Source organism: Alosa alosa, chromosome 16 (genome assembly GCF_017589495.1).
Source record: "Alosa alosa isolate M-15738 ecotype Scorff River chromosome 16, AALO_Geno_1.1, whole genome shotgun sequence".
Classification (NCBI taxonomy): Eukaryota; Metazoa; Chordata; class Actinopteri; order Clupeiformes; family Clupeidae; genus Alosa; species Alosa alosa.
In genome coordinates, this window is record NC_063204.1 from 26,766,261 (window position 1) to 26,784,333 (window position 18,073).

The following is an 18,073-nucleotide window of genomic DNA, read 5'->3' on the forward strand; positions in this document are numbered from 1 at the left end:
CAGAAGTGACATCACGCAGTTGCATCACAGTAGGCTATACTGCACGTCATTATTCATGATTTAATTACCATAGTTGTTAAGACCAATTCACTTATTTGTGATAGGTGTGCTAGAAAAAGTGTCCTGAAAATGTGAATGAACATCACTGATTAAGTTCTCCACTGCCTCCCGACACAAATTGTGGTAAGACAGTCCATGTACCCATAATGCAAAGCAAAGCTAAGTAGCGCCTAGCCGAGCAAGTGAAGAGAGTAGAAAACAACAACAGCGTGATCCAACCTCAACAACTGGTAGGCTAACTAGGCCAGCTACATGGACTACGGTAGCGATTTAAAGTTCAACGAACAGACTATTCTTATCTGCTTAAATTGCTTTCTTGCTGGATAATGTGAGTAGTTATACGGGTGTAATCGCATGTGACTTAGTACTCACACCATTTCATTGAGTAGATTAGAACAATCTTTGTGATACTGCTCTCGGGCTAGCTTGTTATCGAGGTCTCTATGTTTGAGAATCTTCCGGCGGCAGCGGAGGCAGCAGCAGCGGTGCCATGAATAGTGGACTCCCAGCCTCGGCTGCTCCGCTTGGGAGTGTTGGAATTCCTAATGTCAAGGTGAAGTTCTGTCGATATTACGCGAAGGACAAAACTTGCTTCTATGGAGACGAATGCCAGTTTTTGCACGAGGATCCGTCCATGGCGAGTTTGTCTATGCACGGTGGCGGTGGAAGCCCAGTCCCTTTATCCATGGCAGGGGGAGCCGTGACTGCAGCAGCGGGATATGCTCTTGGTGGAAATACGGCAGCTTGCCAGGGTGGTGGGGCACCCAGTTTACCCAAAAAAGAGCGAGTCCCTTGGGCCTGCTGGAACAGCTCTTGAAGGACAGCTGTTAACTAGTAAGTGTGATGGTAGGATTCACAAAGCAAGGCTCTGAGGCCTAGCGCTGCTAGTACAACAGTGTTGTTGTTATTTTTAGGGCCTGGCCAAGGCTCTGCTGAAATCGAGACCGAGGATTCAGTGAGGCCTCTTTCCCACCAAAACTACGAATGAGCATAGCTATCGGCTGAAGAGTTAACTCGTTTTAGGATAGTTTGCAATTTTCTAAGTGAATTGCTTTTGCACATGCCCGATTCGTGAAAACTACCATTCTCACAAAAACATTTGCGTACTCGTGAGCTAACTTTAGCTTAATTGCTAAGGAGCCTACATGAGATGTCATTGTTCGTTTCAAGCTCTCAACCACGACATGGTTGTCATCACGGATACTTTGTCTAATCTGTGATTCCATAATAAGTGTTACATTGTATTTCAGAGGGTCAATTACATCGATTGTAGCACCTAAATTGCACTGTTCGAGACTTGAAACATTGTATCGGCGGCAAGCCTGGTGTAAGTTTGACCAAATGAAGGATATTCAGCAGCTTCAGTTATTGTCGCTGTTCATGTAATATTGTGGAATAGCTAATATTTATGTAGACATCTGGTTCATTTTTGGTTTAAATGTTGTTTCTATTTTCATTGTAAACCTCAAAGGACTCAAGAGCGATGCAGTTGGCTAGTGTATTTACGTCTGTTTGTAAACGCTCTGTGATTGGCTGGATAGTCCTTGTACTCGCTCTCACTGGTAGACAGACTAGCAATCTTGCTGGAGTACTATTTGACTACAGATTTGAGCGCGATTTTCCCCCCCTCCACTTTAAAAACAATTTTACTGGGACACCTTTGACCGTACATCTCACCATTTAATTATTGCGCTCTTATGTGTGGAAAACTTATGAAAACTTATGTAAACTACACAGTATGAATCTGACCCTGTTTCTGTGTTTCTTCGAATCAGTACCAGGGATGGAGGGTGCTCCCTTGAGTGATGCCAATCTGACCAACTCTTACTTCAGCAGCAGCTTTATTGGCGTAAATGGCTTTGGAAGTCCTGCAGAACCCAAATATTCTATGATGCAGGTATGAATGATGTACAATACTTCATCTAATTGAAAAGTTACAAGGGCCTATCGCAGCAGCAGCGACAATAGTTCAAACCTTGGGCAACATCGTTGCTGCTATGTTTTTTAGCAAGACTGCTGATTTCTCATATTTAACAATGCATGATATGCATTGAGGGAGAAATGTTTATGTTTAAAGTGACCATGACAGACTGAATCTATATACTTCCAGCAATTATGTTTCGTGACAATTGAATTTAGCTGTAGCTAGCATAATACTTTCCCTGAGTAGACTAAAGTGCACATTTATGTAATGATCAGAGCACACATTTGTAACAGTTGTGCATATAACTTTTATTAGATGATTGAAAGTTGTTTTTTTTCTCTTCAGAGGATGACCACCAGCAGTAGCTCTCCCAGCCTCCTGAACGATGGTGCCAAGACCTTCAGCCACGGCGCTCATGGTGAGAGGCGTTTCTCTGAATAAACAGAAATCACATGGAAAACTATGAGTTTTGAACTCCTTTTACCTCCATCTCTCTCTTCTCTCTCCAGATCCAGTCAACTCACCCACCTCCTCCCTTTTCAGTGACTTTGGTGCTCTAAGCATATCACAGAGGAGGAAGGTGAGACCAGAAATCGGGCTGAAAATTACTTTGCTTGTTTAATTACAAAGACATTGGTATTCACATTGTGGTGTTACCGCCTTCGTGGATTTTACACAAAACGTTTTTCTGAATTCACCTAATTTGGAGATCGATTCTGTTTGAATGTGATTGATTGCCTCATTGAATACAATAAAGTAAGCCAGTCTCTTGCATGCCTGGTCACAGGCTCTATGACTGAGGTGTGGACTTTTTGTCTGCGTAGAGGACACTGCGTTCCTAATTCTCCGAGCTTCTCTATCTAATTGTGTGTTTGTGTGTGTGTGTACATCAGCAGGCTCCCAACCCAGCAGCAAGTGAGTTCATCCCAAAGGGAGCCCCGCGCATGGCCTCCATGTCCCAGCCGGCTGTCCAGGCCTTCCCTCCTCCTCTCTTCCCTCACCCAGTCATGAGCACTTCCACTGCGGCTGCACTGGCACCCGGTAAGGACCACCGGACCTCAAAAAGGGAACACACCACTGTCTGCAGTGTTCATCTCCTTCAAAGTTGCCTACACACACACACTGCGCTGCCTTGCCTTGTGAAAAAGGTGAAAAAAATATTTTCCAGTGACCAGTTTTTTTTTTTATATAAAGTATAGATACCTTGTAAATATGGTTGCCTAGTGAAGTCCTGTACCCCATACATTATTGTTGTATACTTGTACACAATGCTGCTATTATGTACTTTTTCCCCGATCTGCTATCACTCTTCACTGAAAAGCTCTTCAGTGATGCACTCATGATGGCTCCAGCTATCTTGGAGTTGGTCATACTTACTTGTTTGTGATAGTTGTGATAGGTGATAGTTCAGAGGTGACTAAAAAGTGCAAAAATATGTTTCAGGAATGTCACTTTCTGCTGGGTCATCTCCGCTCCACTCTCCTAAAATCACACCCCACACCTCCCCTGCCCCTCGCCGGCGCAGTCATACCCCCAATCCCAACCCTGCCAACTACATGGTGCCCACCAGTGCAGCTGACCAAGGGGGTGCCCCCATCATCCAGAAGGAGACCGTAGGTGGGACCACCTACTTCTACACTGACAACACCCCCGCTCCCATGGCGGGGATGGTATGTACCTCTGTATTTGTGTTCTCACCCCCCCCCCTCCCCTTTTTTCCTTTTGTTTATATTGCTATGCTATGATTATAATGTACATTATTTACATATAAGTTTCAGTCTAAGAAAATACATTTCAAAGTGTGTGTTGAAGAGGCCTTTGAGTTTCTGAAGAAATACATTTGAAAATAAAACCCTTCACAACCCTTCAAAACTTCACATATTGATTTAAAAGGCAAGCATGTCTCAATGAAAGTAGAGAGAGTACAGTAAAACGCCAGGAGCTTATAAACTCTGGGCAAATCCACCTACTCTGACTTCAATGTGTGAAATTGTAAGTCTGAAATATCCGAAAGCAGCCCTAATGTGTTTGGTGTTTCCTCTGGTGTCTACAGGTGTTCCCCACCTACCACATCTACCCGCCAACTGCTCCCCATGTGGCCTACATGCAGCCCAAAGCCAATGCCCCGTCCTTCTTCATGGCCGACGAGCTTCGACAGGTATGCCACCAGTCCTTCAAGCAGTCCACTTTAGGTGATGGTACATGGTGCAACCTTTTGAGCAATGTTGCTGATAATCCACATAGCCAGTTTCATGTATTCTGATAGGATGATTATGGCTATTGGCTCACTCATGATTTAAAGTTCTCCAGAAAAAAAAAAGTTCTGAAATATCAATGAGACCATGCCAGAATCTGACTCCTCAGGAGGAACATCTGTCAGCAACTTTGCTCACACCGCTGACTTGTGTATCGTCAGCTTTAGTCATTAATTCCATAGCTTTTTAAACACAGAGAACCATAATTAAATTGATGTGCAAAGTCTAACTCTGTATAACAGAATAACTAACCTTAATTGAATAATTTTGCAAACTCTCAATGCTTTGCTAATGCTCAATGAAAGGTATTAGTAACGCACACCAACTAATTTTTAGCGAGATGCTAGCCACTGGCAATAAGTATAGAGTATAAAGAGTGTTGCTAATGCTCAATGCCACACAGTAACTTAAGTTGTCTGACTTTGTCTACACTTTGCCTGTAATTTGTATTAGGGCTAGTGTAACTTGTAGTTCAAAATGCAAGATTTAGTTCATATTTTCAGTTTTCTGTCGCACACTATTAGTTGAAAGTGTTCACATAGGCCCACTACAGAAACCAAGGTTTAGCTCATGGCTATATCGGCAAATGAAATGATCTTTGTGTTTATGGGGGGGGGGGATCAGATTTTTTGAGCAGAAAGTGTTGTTTGGCTGACTATAAGTTTAACAAGAAAGTTGGATGTTTACTGTGCTGCTACGTTATCAGAATGCACATAGGCAGAAAGGCTTCATTTAATCTCAGTCTGTGCATCAGATTATGGAGAATTGAATTTGTACTCAGGAACCTCTACAACCCCTCCTCACCCTTGCTGTTAGATAGTGATCTGTATTTCTGGAAGATGCTTCAATGTGTAAACTTCCTTCTAAGCTTTCACAGTGTAGTGAAAGGGTTCTGTTTTAACTGTCTATGTCAGTGATATTTGGGCGGCCCAGGGGTTAGCGTGAGCAAGCTTCACTGGTCAGCCAGAGTTGAGTTCAGAGTTTGGCTATAGACCTCTGAAGTTCGCCTACAAAAAAGCTGCCATCTTTGACATCCGGTATCTGGCGATTTTTCCTATAGGAAAATAACATGTGGATTTTGAATTATCGCACCTGTTAAACTCTCGCGGGGATGAAAAAGTCTGAAATGCAGACGTTTTCCTGAACACACTTTTGTCCTCTGCCTTCAAGTGGATACTGTGATCTCTGGTACGTGAAGGCGGCACACTTATATTTTTGCTAGCCCAGAGCTAACTTGCAATGCAACTTGCCATAGGTAGTTAGCTTCAATTAACAACCGGATCTCCTTATATGGGCAAAAATGGCCGTTTTGGTTCTTTTTTATAGGCGAACTTCAGAGGTCTATTGTGAATTGTGCAGCAGATATGCAGATGAAATCAAGCAGTTGGCAGGGTAGCAGAAGCGAGAGATGAGTTCACAGCCTAAGGAGAACTATTCTGGCCTATGGGAATGTAACCGTGGGGTTTAGTATTGCATAGACCTGTGTACAGGTCAGGTACATTGTTGTTTTTATAGTGTGATGTGATGTTTTAGTAGAAATCTGACATTTTGGAATACTGTAGACACACACAAGCTTAAATCTACAGTGTCATGTAACATCTGTGTGTACATATAGTAAAAATAATGTAATGCTTGCATACATGTATGCATATGTGTAAATAAATGTGTTCTAATAATAGATACATAATCACAATCCATTTTTTCCTTTACCTTTCAGGAGTTGATCAACAGGCATCTAATAACCATGGCACAGATTGACCATTCAGAGAACCCTGGTAAGCATGGCAGTGTTTAATGCTGTTGGTAAACAGAGGGTTTGTGTCCCTGTTGTTTAAAATCGCTTTCTTCAGTTTGGCTGTGTTATAGTGTGGCAGCGAAGAGCGTGTGTGTGGATTCATCTGTTTGCAGTAAAACGAGACCACATTTCCTGAGAATCGTTTGGCTGTCAGTTTGGGGTTTCTCTCCGCTGTCTTTCTGTCCCTTTCTTTCTGTTTCAGACACACGCACACATCCACACATACACCAGGCTCACACACACACACACACACACACACACACACACACACACACACACAGACAAATGGATCCATCCAGTATGTGCCTCTCTCTTCATTTCTCTTTCAAGCAGGTGGAGGTTTTATTGTTCTGCAAAGCTGAGCAGCTTTCAATAAAAGCCCTGAAACACTGGGCTACCTGTACTAGTGCAACGCAGATTACGCAGAACTAAGTGTTACACAAGTAAAGACAATCACACGCAGTATTTATAGTTTTGTATGGTTATCATGTCCAAGTGGAGCCGGTCACATTTAATTTGTGTTTTTTTGTGGTTGTAATGTCCAATTCATGTCCAGCTCAGATGCATTTGTGCAGTTTGTGTCTGCGGACTAAGATGAGAACAGTTACTGTATGTCAATGTGGCCAAGTTTAGTAGTTTTGGCTCATAGGTCCCCTCACTCCTAAAAGTATGTTGGACCAAGAGCAGAAGAAATGAGATGCTGACCCAAAGAGCAGTAGACTCGGGATGGAAGGAATCTGGAGTGAATTTGGATCCACTTGTAATTCAGGGCCAGTTGCTGCCTGGAAAGGGAAAGTTGTTTGTAGGCGGAGGATTAAGCCTCCCAGTTCAGCATCACTGCTGGCTTTAGCTGAGAATAGCGTAGCCTTAACCTGCCTTCCATTCCTGTTCTAAGGACTGACTTTAAACTGAAACCTGTGTGCGGAAGTCTGACCCAGATGTCCTCTAGTCCTGAAGGCCATTGGGTGTCTGTCTGTCTGTCTCTGTCTGTCTCTGTATGTATGGCTCTCTATCTCTCTACGTCTGTCTGTCTGTCTTTGTGGTATGGGTGACGGTTTGTGTCCTTCCTCGCCAGATGTCCCCTCGGAGGTGGACAGCTACCACAGCCTCTTCCCCCTGGAGCCCCTCCCCCCTCCCAACCGCCTGCAGAAGACCAGCAACTTCAGTTACATCACTTCCTGTTACAAGGCTGTCAACAGCAAGGATGACCTGCCCTACTGTCTGAGGAGGATACACGGTGGGGAACAGTCACACACACACACACACACACACACACACACCAACTCCCATAGTGTGGGGTTTCGGTCAGGTGTATCTAATACAAAAGTGAGTTTCGGTCTGTTTTCGGCTACTGAGACTGCGGTTGCAGGAGTCACGTAGGCTTTCCCCTCTGTCCTTCAGAGGCTAGTCTCGTGTGCTCTGAACTGGTTGAGATGGTGAAGAGGACCTGATGAATGAAATGTGTTGAACCAAAGCAATTTTGTTGGCAAGGACAGTCTGGACCGCCTGCCTTTGCCTGTGTGAAGGACCCTAAATATATAGGCACAACATTGAATGTAACATAAAACATTTTTTTCAAATATCAAAATCCTTATTAAGGGCAAAATCTGACATTAATGAGTGTCTCTGTGCTTGTACTGTGATGTTTGTCCGTTTAGCCCGGTGTATGGTGGGGGATTTCTCCTACCCCTTCATTTTAAGCGTGGTCCTGAAAAAAATGTTTGAAAGGCCATGTAGCCCTACCACTTAGCCCCACCCCTCCATCCAGTAGAGAATTAGGACACCCCTTCCCCCCACAAAATAAAGGGGAAGGGCTAAGGGGTAGTACTAACTAAAAAAAAAACAAAAAAACACCTCAAACCAAAGAGTTCCTCTTGAAAAGACACTGCACATAATCTCCCAGGATTTTTCAGTAAGTAGTTGAAGGTTATTACAATTTCTAGGAAGCATTCTTTTTTCAAAAGGCAAAGCCTTATTTCACTGTATGTGTGTGTGTGTGTGTGTGTGCTTAGGATTCCGGCTGGTGAACACAAAGTGTATGATGCTGGTGGACATGTGGAAGAAGATCCAGCACTCGAACGCGGTCACTCTGCGGGAAGTGTTCACCACCAAGGCTTTTGGAGACCACTGTAAGATCAGCACCACACCATGCACGGCCTTCAGACCACAACAAATCACCCCCATTCAGTTCCTTCACAGATGAACGATAATCTTTGTTTCTCTCCTCCTCTGCTGTTTCCTTTTCTCTTCTCTTCTCCTTCTCTACAAACCTCTCTCCACCTGCTCATCTTTCTCTCTCATTCTCTCTTCCTCCCTCTCTCCTCCAGCACTGGTGTTCTCCTATGACTTCCACGCGGGGGCAGAGACCATGTTTAGCAGGCACTTCAATGACCCAACGGCAGACTCTTTCTTCACCAAAAGGAAGTGGGGTGAGTGGGCCCTCTTCCTCCTACTCCTCCTCATTTCACCTATATCCGTTTCATTGACACACAAATGGAATGGCCTAAAATATCAGTGTGATCTTTCATAGCAGTCACTTAGTGTTCATTTATCCAGATCCCCACAAAAGTGAAAACACAAATTCTGGAAAGATCTCTGTTGAACTAGAGTGCAGATCAGAAGCAATGCCGCTATGCTTGACATTTGGTTAGCTTGACAGAGAGATTAGCTGTATGCTCTGCAGCAACGGTAACCATTGAACACACAAGCAAGTATGTTTATATGTGCACACACATTCACACCTTTGCAAACTTGTCCAAACCTTATGCATGAGAATGAATTATGACACGCATGCACACAAACAAAGCTTATGCACTCGCCCTCCTTAACAGGAATCAGTCATACTTTTACATGCATGAATATATTTACATACACCCTTCCTCTACACACACACACACACACACACACACACACACACACACACTTTCTAATGAGCTTCTGTTTCATGCACACACAGTACACCCATACACTTTAAACTTTGGCTACACATTTGCACATACTTCTTACACACACACACAAAAGGCCGACCTGGATCTTTGCTCTCAGTCTTTTGTGTGTGTTGAAAGAGGAAGTAATAGTTGTGCTGTGGGCCCAGGTGCTCCACACACAGCAGTTTCCCGAAACAGTGAAAGCAAAATGGCTTAACGACAGTAACTCCAGCCAGTATGCCGAGAAGTGACCACACACACACACACACACACACTGCATTAATACATACTCCAAAGCCCATGCTGCAGTGACACTGTTTCATACAGGACAGACCGAGAGGAACAACAGCAGGACGAAAGTGCACAGGAAATGTTGCTCACGTCCAATGCCATTTGAAACTCACCGACAGTGTGCTTTGTTTCAGCTAAGCTTGAGAATATTTTTTTTTAGGTTGAACAAGCATACACACACACACACACACACACACACACACACTGCATACAATTGCATACTAAAATTTAATACCCTGTGCATGTAACTTCAGTTCTATCAAATTTGTGTGTGCAACCGCATTACCTTTGGGAAGTTAATTTGGAATCTGTCATTTCGGTTTAGTACCACACACAAAGACTGGGAAGGCGCATCCTCGCTACAAATTTGTATGTCTGTGTTGCTCTAGTTGGCCATCCTGTTTGTGTTGACCGGCCTCTTCTCTTCATTGCCCCTCCCCTGCAGGGCAGCACGAGCCGCCCCCTCCGCGGCAGCACGCTGGCCTGCTCCCCGAGTCTCTGATCTGGGCCTACATCGTGCAGCTGAGCTCCGCCCTGCGCACCATCCACACTGCTGGCCTGGCCTGCCGCGTCATGGACCCCAGCAAGATCCTCATCACTGGCAAGACTCGGTACGGCCTCCTCTATGCTCCATAACACAGTAGGCCTGCCACTATCCACTACCACTATCCACTACCACTATCCACTACCACTATCCACTACCACTATCCACTACCACTATCCACTACCACTATCCACCGTATTCCTGAATCTTCCTTTCCGGTTTTTTCTTCCGTCATGTTTACATATTACGAAGGGCAGTCTCAGTAGGCTGACTTGAATATTCTTCAACTTCTATTACTTTGTAAATGTTGACAATTCTGCACTCAGTAGGAATATTTTATGTATACAAGTTTATTTTTTACATGACTTAGGATGCGTCGGGCACTGTTTTTTAATCAGACTACCATCATATGAAACCACTTAAATACGGAAATAGAAAACTGTATTTCAGAATACTGAAGTGTCATGCTGACGCCCATTGCTTGCTCAGGTGCATTCATATGGCTGGGAAGTGGGAAGGTCCCCACTTTGGAACTCCATACTTCCGGTTCCGAACTGAGAGCATTCACTTGACAACAACAAACGGGCGACATTGCTAATATTCTTAGGCTAGCTAGCTAGTACTGTTCAATATTACAATCGTCTGCGCTTATGAGTATAACCTAAACAAACAATGAAGCGACTTCGGTATGGACCGAATTTTATTATTATTATTATTTTTTTTATCTTTCACTATGTTCAGTAACATCAAAACATTCTCTTGGGGGGCTCTCGCAAAGTTCCACCTCAAAGCCCGAAGTTCCCAGTTCAGGTGTGACGTACCCCCCCTAAACTATAGAATTTTCCCGCTTCCCAGGTGCTCATGAACGCACCGCTACACCACTCTAGACCACACCACCCAACGCCAACCAAAACCATACTTCAGCACCCGTCACCCCAGCAAGATCCTCATCACGGGCAAGACTGCTGCTCCACACTCTACACAGAACGTAGTTTCACACAGCAGGCCTACCACCACACCACACCACACCACACCACACCACACCACACCACACCACACCACACCACAATTAGTACCATACTACAGCACCCTTCACTCCTCCAGGATCATTATATCAGGCAAGACTCAGTACTGCTCCATATACCGTCTGCCACAGTGTACACACACACACAGACTCACTCTAACACTAGCCCTAAACACACACACACACACACATTATTCCAAGGCTGTCTGTGCGTTTTTACACACTACACAGGCTTTGATGTGGGAGCTTTGCGAGAGCCCCCAAGAGAATGATTTGACGTTACACAATTTTGTGCTTCAGCTTATCAGACATTGACCTTCTGGTGTGCTATCAGACTAGAACATTTGTGTTGTAATAAGACATGAAATGACTCATATGTACACACATACTTACCCTTGGACATTTCCTCCTTTATTGAAACTGATCAATATCATCATGTTAAATATCGTAAAGAAGAACCATGTGGCTTTATTTGCATGTTTCTGTTCCCCACATGCAGACTCCTGACCTGAATGGTTGGGTGGGAGTGTGACCTAAAGGAGCTTTTGTTATTGTTTCTTAGGTTACGGGTGAATTGTGTGGGTGTCTTTGATGTCTTAACATTCGACAACAGCCAGACCAACCACCTGGCCCTCATGCCTCAATACCAGGTAGAGACTGCTTGGCACACACACACTGACACTTTTTGTCCTGCACACGTTAACACACACACACACACACACACACACACACACAGACAGACTCACTCAAACACTGGGCCTAAATGCACACACACATTATTCCAAATCTGTGTGTTTTTACATAAAGTTTTAATCTGACTTATCACTTTTTACTTCCATTTATACCAGCTAATTGCATTTTTTTTAGTTCCATCTTCACCAAACCAAGTCAAAGCTTATTGTTTAGTTATGCAATGGCCTAAGCTAATGGTGTGACGTTACATGAGGCTGAGTGAGTTTTTTTTTTTTTTTTGTGCGTGTGTGTGCGTGTGTGCGTGCATGCATGTGCAGCAAGCAGATCTCATCTCCCTGGGGAAAGTGGTTCTGGCGCTGGCTTGTAACTCGCTGGCCGGAATCCAGAGGGAAAACCTGCAGAAGGCCATGGAGCTGGTGTCCATCAACTACTCGTCCGACCTCAAGAACCTCATCCTGTATGTGTCCTCCTTTTACTGTTCACACACACACACACTTATTCTAGTTAAAGGTGACTTTTGTGCTATAATTTAAGCAGTTTGCGCACATGTACTGATGTGTCCCACTAAACAAACAAATATTCTAGTAATGTAGCCAAAGGTGACTTATGTTGTGATTTAAGCTGTTTTGTAAGTCTTAAGTTTTAAGTTTCAGTGCTGTGTGGATCATTTCACAGTAGACCATAACTTGCCTGATGCTACAGTCAAACTTGACCGCAGCTCGATCCGCTAGTCTTTCTTAAAGAGAAAATTATTATTTAAAAAAAAAACATACAATATTCATTTGTGCATCATTTGAGCAAACATTTCTATAGTAAATGCTTAAACGGGTATAGAATGGCCCTCTCTGTCCTGCCTCATACAAGACAGCTTAGTAAGCCTAACTGAGGTATTCACAACATCCTTCAGTTAAACAAATGCAGCACAAGCACAATGCTCTTTAGTCAACAAATGTTAGGCTGTAAGAGAGTTTATCCTACAAGTGGGCAAATGTTAGGCTGTAAGAGAGTTTATCCTACAAGTGGGCAAATGCTAGGCTGTAAGAGAGTTTATCCTACGAGTGGGCAAATGTTAGGCTGTAAGAGAGTTTATCCTACGAGTGGGCAAATGTTAGGCTGTAAGAGAGTTTATCCTACAAGTGGGTAGTATGGGAGATGCATGAAACACGATGATGCAGTAGTGAGACAGTATTATTATACTGTTTATGGCTGTTTATGATCAAGTCCTGTGTCAAGATTGTTGATGTCCATTAATAGCCATTTGAAACAAGCTTCAATAAGCCTATAGGCATATGCTACCATTGAATCGTAGCCCACACTGTTAAATTCTGTCTGACCTGTTTTAGGTCAGACAGAATTTATGGAAATGAGCGGAAGTACGTAGACAGGCGGAGTCAGGCTACTACAAATGACCCAAATATTATTAAAAATAATTTTTGTTTGACTTGTAAACCCTTTGTAAACAGTGTAAACCATCACTGTTGACTTGTTCCAAACTGGTATGTCCCACTTAGACACACACACACACACACACACACACACACAACAGGGGTTAAAGTTTGTGAATGTGTGTGTGTGTGTGTGTAGGTACCTGCTGACGGACCAGAGTCGCCTGCGCAGCGTCAATGACATCATGCCCATGATCGGGGCCAGATTCTACACCCAGCTGGACGCCTCACAAATGAGGAACGATGTCATTGAAGAAGACCTGGCCAAGGTACATATCCACATGCACTCTCGCACTTTTGCCCTCTCTCACAGAGCCCTCCTTTCTGTACACACACACACACACACACACACACACACAGAGGTATGGGAAAAGGCCAAGCTACTGTCGCACTTCTCCAAAGTATTCTGAAACGTCAGTCACAGATTGCCAATGATCTGGTGAGGTTTCTGGTGAGGACTGCAATTAGCTTAATCATGCAGCCTGCAACTCTGTCCCAATGGATAAAGGGGAAATCCGGTGTAAAATGGATTTTGGATATGCTTAGCATGATGGCTAGTTCGGAAATTCAAACGTTCAAACTCATTATCATGCTAAGCATATCCAAAATCCATTTTACACCAGATGTCCCATTTACCGGTAATCCTGTAACATCTATAATTTTTATATTCATTTCATCCTCTGTGTAAGACTGACTCGTGCACTAGGCATGCTCACCAGTGTTGTGCTTCTAATGCACTAGGCGTGAACTAAAGCTTGACTTTGAACAATTATAAATCAGATCGCAATATCTGCCAGAAAAGTAGAAATTCAATATTTTCCCCAGATCGTGCAGCCCTACTGCAGCAATATATTATCATTATTATTTATTTATATTTTGTCTGTATATAAAAGTATGTCACTAAAATGTGTCACATTGTCTAGCATGTGGAGGCATAGACCACTGTGGCTAGGTGGGAAAGCACAGATGTCAATCAACGTTCAAAAGAACATTATTTCACTGTCCATGTTGACAAATAGCACCCTTTGTATTTTGTTTTCCTTCTATTTCTCGAGGTCAATAATTTGTTCATGGCTGCTTGATTAATGAAAACTCTAGCAGGCAAAAGCTAAGCATCATGCTGATTAATATCCAGGCTTGAACTGAACTAAGAAACAGATATGCTTTACTGGTCCCTGTCTGCAGGTCCTCCATGATTGCCCACACACACACATACGCACGCAGACAGGCTTAGGCAGGAAGTGACCGCCTAGCTGTGTGTGGCTATTTGACACCTTTCATGGTGTAGCTGTGGTAGAAATAGCATCCCAAATGTGTTGAGCTGAGCGGGTATTCTGAACGTCTAAATGAGAACATGTCCTGTAAAAGGGCGATGCTAAAAGGCGGCTCGGCCATTTACCTCCCTGGCTCTCCATCACTTCTCCTTCTGTGCAGCACAACCCTGCAACACTACAAATGCAGTTTTTGGGACCTAATTATGAACTACCATAGTAATGCTGTATACCATTTGAAATTAGACCTAAGAATCGACACATGTAAAGCTTTCCATGAATAAACATATATTTTTTGTGTGTAAAATATATGTTTATCCCCAAATAATATCTCAAAATACCCCCCTCCACCACCCCCCACAGTTGCTGCCTTCATACCTTGTAACTTGTCTGTATGGCCGTACCAATAAGTTAGCCCAGCATGCTTTGTCTTCACATTTTCATAAGAATCCATATATGTAAAATATCTACATTGTTTTATTGGCAATATATTGAATAGGTGAACAATCCAGCACAAACAAAACAGATACATAACAAAAGAAGCAAAGTGAAAACTTATTTTCCATTATGGAATGTCTGTCAACACATGTCTGTGGGTCTTCAGTGTGCATGGGGGAGGGCGACACAGTTACATTGAGTCAGTGTGACCTGGGGGAGGTCATGGTGGATGGTGCCCTGGTACCTGGGGGGGTTCATACTGAGTACTTTTGATTATATTATTATTACCACAGCCATTATTGAGCTGGGTTTCAGTCTATATAATTGAAAATATAGAAGTATACTATTTAAAAGTACCACTTGGCCACTGTGTTTCCGGTGCCTATGCCCTTGGATACTAACCACACGCCCAACTTCACATGTGGTCTGACACTTTGGTTTTCACTGCACTTTGCTCATTTTGGCTGAGGACTCTGTTGACCTTGTTTCTCATTACTGATCACACTCATTACACCCACACCCATTAAAGTTTGTTGAAGGGGATGATAGCTACTGAATCTTAAGATAGTGTGTGTGTTTTTTTTTTTTTTTTTTTTGGGGGCGTGTTGACAACTGGACCAATCTAGATCAGTCTTCATGGCATACCTGGGGCAGGGGGGTCAGTCGGTCGCGTTAACTTTTCACCACACCTGTCTGCATCCCCAAAAACAGTTATATACTTTCACTATTGACTGACAAGGGGTTACAAAGACATAGCCTGAAAAAAGCAGAACTTACCCCAATAATGTTCGAATGACTGAATAAAAATTAGGGCTGTCAGCGTTAACGCTTTAATCACGATGCGATTTAAGGACCAAGCTTAATGCTTTAATTTAATGGAAAATTCCAGATTTTAGCACTTTAAGGCCCTTTTCTGGTTTGTTTTGGATGAACTAGAGTGGTGGACACCAACATTTTGACGATTGGTCCTGTCTCGACTTTTCTGACACGTTTTGAATCGCCTTTGACTGCTCAGGGTGGCTGCCAACAGGCATACTGTAGTAGGCTACTCAAACATGTCCTAAAACAACCCTTAACGTTTGTTTTCAAAACTGTGCAACTCACCGAGTGGTTAGTGTTGTCTGGCTAAGAGTCAACTTAAGTACAGTAGTTAACTGAACTGAACAGTTAATGGAGATGGACTAGGCTATTTTTGTTTGTTATGCACTTCATTGAAACGTCCTCCAGGCCTGCGTCTTCATTGCTATGCTTTACATGCGCTTTTCGCTATTGACCAGGTTTTTCTTTGTGGCATAATGACATAAATAATGTTTATTTTTGTATATTTTCCCTGCAGGAGGTGCAGAATGGACGTCTGTTCCGCCTGCTGGCCAAACTGGGAACCATCAATGAGCGGCCTGAGTAAGTACAAGAATTTGCTATTTGTTGGGGTTAGAAGTTTCTCATTAGTTTTAGACCAAAACTCTTTACTGCTGCTCAATATTCACCTCTTAAGAAGCAACCAATGATTACCATAAGTTTTAGAGCAATCAAAAGGCTGTAAAAACATTGGCCCTTTGAAATGAGAGGCTGAAAAGATATTAGAACTTTAAGATATTAGAGCTAATCTGGCAAGCTAACAGGCAACAGAACTGGTTTGCAGAGGTAAAAATATAGTTTGCACTGATGTGTTGGTTAGTCTACTATCTCTGCTGATGTGTTTATTAATCCTGTACATTACCATGTATAAACAAACTTAATTTAAAGTGCATGAGTTGGTCTTACACGGACATGAATATAAAAATTATAGATGTTACAGGATTAAAGGGGAAATCTGGTGTAAAATGGATTTTGGATATGCTTAGCATGATAACGAGTTCAAACGTTCAAATGTCCGAACTAGCTATCATGCTAAGCATATCCAAAATCCATTTTACACCGGGTTTCCCCTTTAGCCATTAGGATAGAGGTGCGGGCTGCATGATTAAGCTAATTGCAGTCCTCACCACCATATCATTGGCAATCTGTGACTGATGTTTCATAACTCTTTGGAGAAGTGTGACAGTGGCTTGGCCTTTTTCCATACCTGCTGTCAAAACTGTGTGTGTGTGTGTGGCAGGTTCCAGAAGGACCCAACATGGTCGGAAACGGGTGACCGCTACCTGCTCAAGCTCTTCCGAGACCATCTCTTCCACCAGGTCACTGAGGCGGGGACACCCTGGATCGACCTGAGCCACATAGTGGCCTGTCTCAACAAGGTGAAACTCACATACTCTCCCTGACCCCAACCCAGGACTCTCTTTTTGGTTTCACTTTTTTTTTTTACATTGCATGATATGGGCGAGGGTCTCCAGTTGCCTGATTGTCTTCAAAGTCATTGTTGGCTAGTCTTTATGTTGAAACTGATCCACTAATGTGTGTGTGTTTGTGTGTGTCAGCTGGACGCGGGCGTTCCAGAGAAGATCAGTCTGGTGTCTCGGGACGAGAAGAGTGTGTTGGTGGTGACCTACTCCGACCTGAAGCGCTGCTTCGAGAGCACCTTCCAGGAGCTGCTGGCTGCTGCCAACGGCTCGCTGTAGCGCCCCCAATAGCAGCGGAGTGGGACTGCCTGAACAGGAGCACATTGCACTACAGCGCGGGAACCAGACCAGGAGCTGAAGATGATCTCACAAGTCACGAGGAACTAGGCTGCCGAACTCAGTCAGATACACTGTTCTGTTCGGAAGGAGTTTCTTTTCTTTTTCTTTTTCTCTCGTCTTTTTTTTGTTTTGTTTTTTTCCTAAAAGCTTATTTTTTTAGTTTTCATAACCTCGCAGCTACAAATGACAAAAAAAAAAAATAATTATGGACAAATTGAAGCTGTGATGAATTTTTTTTAGACTTGGGGGAACAACAGAAATGACGACATGAAAAATGACTTTCCTGCTTTTACTTTCAGAAGATCTTTTGTTGGTTTTATTTTCTTCTGTGGAGGATGCACTAAAATTTTAAGTTTTATGAATTTTTTTTCTCTCTCTTTTTTAAAATGATTGTGTGTGCGTGCATGGGTGCAAATGTATGTGAGCTTGTGTGTTAGTGTGAGAGTGTGTCTGTGTGAGAGCGTGCGTGTTACCCACAGGGTAGAAAAAAAGAACTGAGACCTCACACTCAAAACAGTGAGAAAACAGAAATTTAACAAATTAGGCTTTATTTTTAATGTCTTCTCTCTTCCTGCTGGAGTCTTCAGCCCCCCCCCCCCCCTTTCACCCCACCCTTCACAATCCCTCCCCTCCCCCCATCTGATCGAGGAACTATGAGATGGGACAGACCACTGGCTGCAGGAGTGGGGGAGGCTGGAAGGGCCAGACCACTTGTTGCCTCTGTTTTCACGTAGACGGGCCAAACCACTAGGTTTGTGTGTTATATTTGCTTGAGGGTGGTGGGGGTG

At 43.4% G+C, this 18,073-nt stretch overlaps 1 protein-coding gene across 1 annotated transcript; it reads left to right on the plus strand.

Moving 5' to 3' along the window:
• Positions 1-75: 75 nt before the first annotated feature.
• pan3 (poly(A) specific ribonuclease subunit PAN3) lies at positions 76-17,647 on the plus strand. Its single transcript, XM_048266704.1, is given in 19 exon segments — positions 76-828; positions 830-894; positions 1,836-1,957; positions 2,330-2,402; positions 2,494-2,564; positions 2,881-3,025; positions 3,428-3,654; positions 4,038-4,142; positions 5,957-6,014; positions 7,110-7,271; positions 8,047-8,163; positions 8,362-8,463; positions 9,698-9,863; positions 11,383-11,470; positions 11,831-11,970; positions 13,098-13,227; positions 16,004-16,068; positions 16,766-16,904; positions 17,085-17,647. Coding segments are annotated over 19 exon segments (2,394 nt in total). The 5' UTR covers positions 76-550; the 3' UTR covers positions 17,226-17,647.
• The last annotated feature ends 426 nt before the right edge of the window (positions 17,648-18,073 follow it).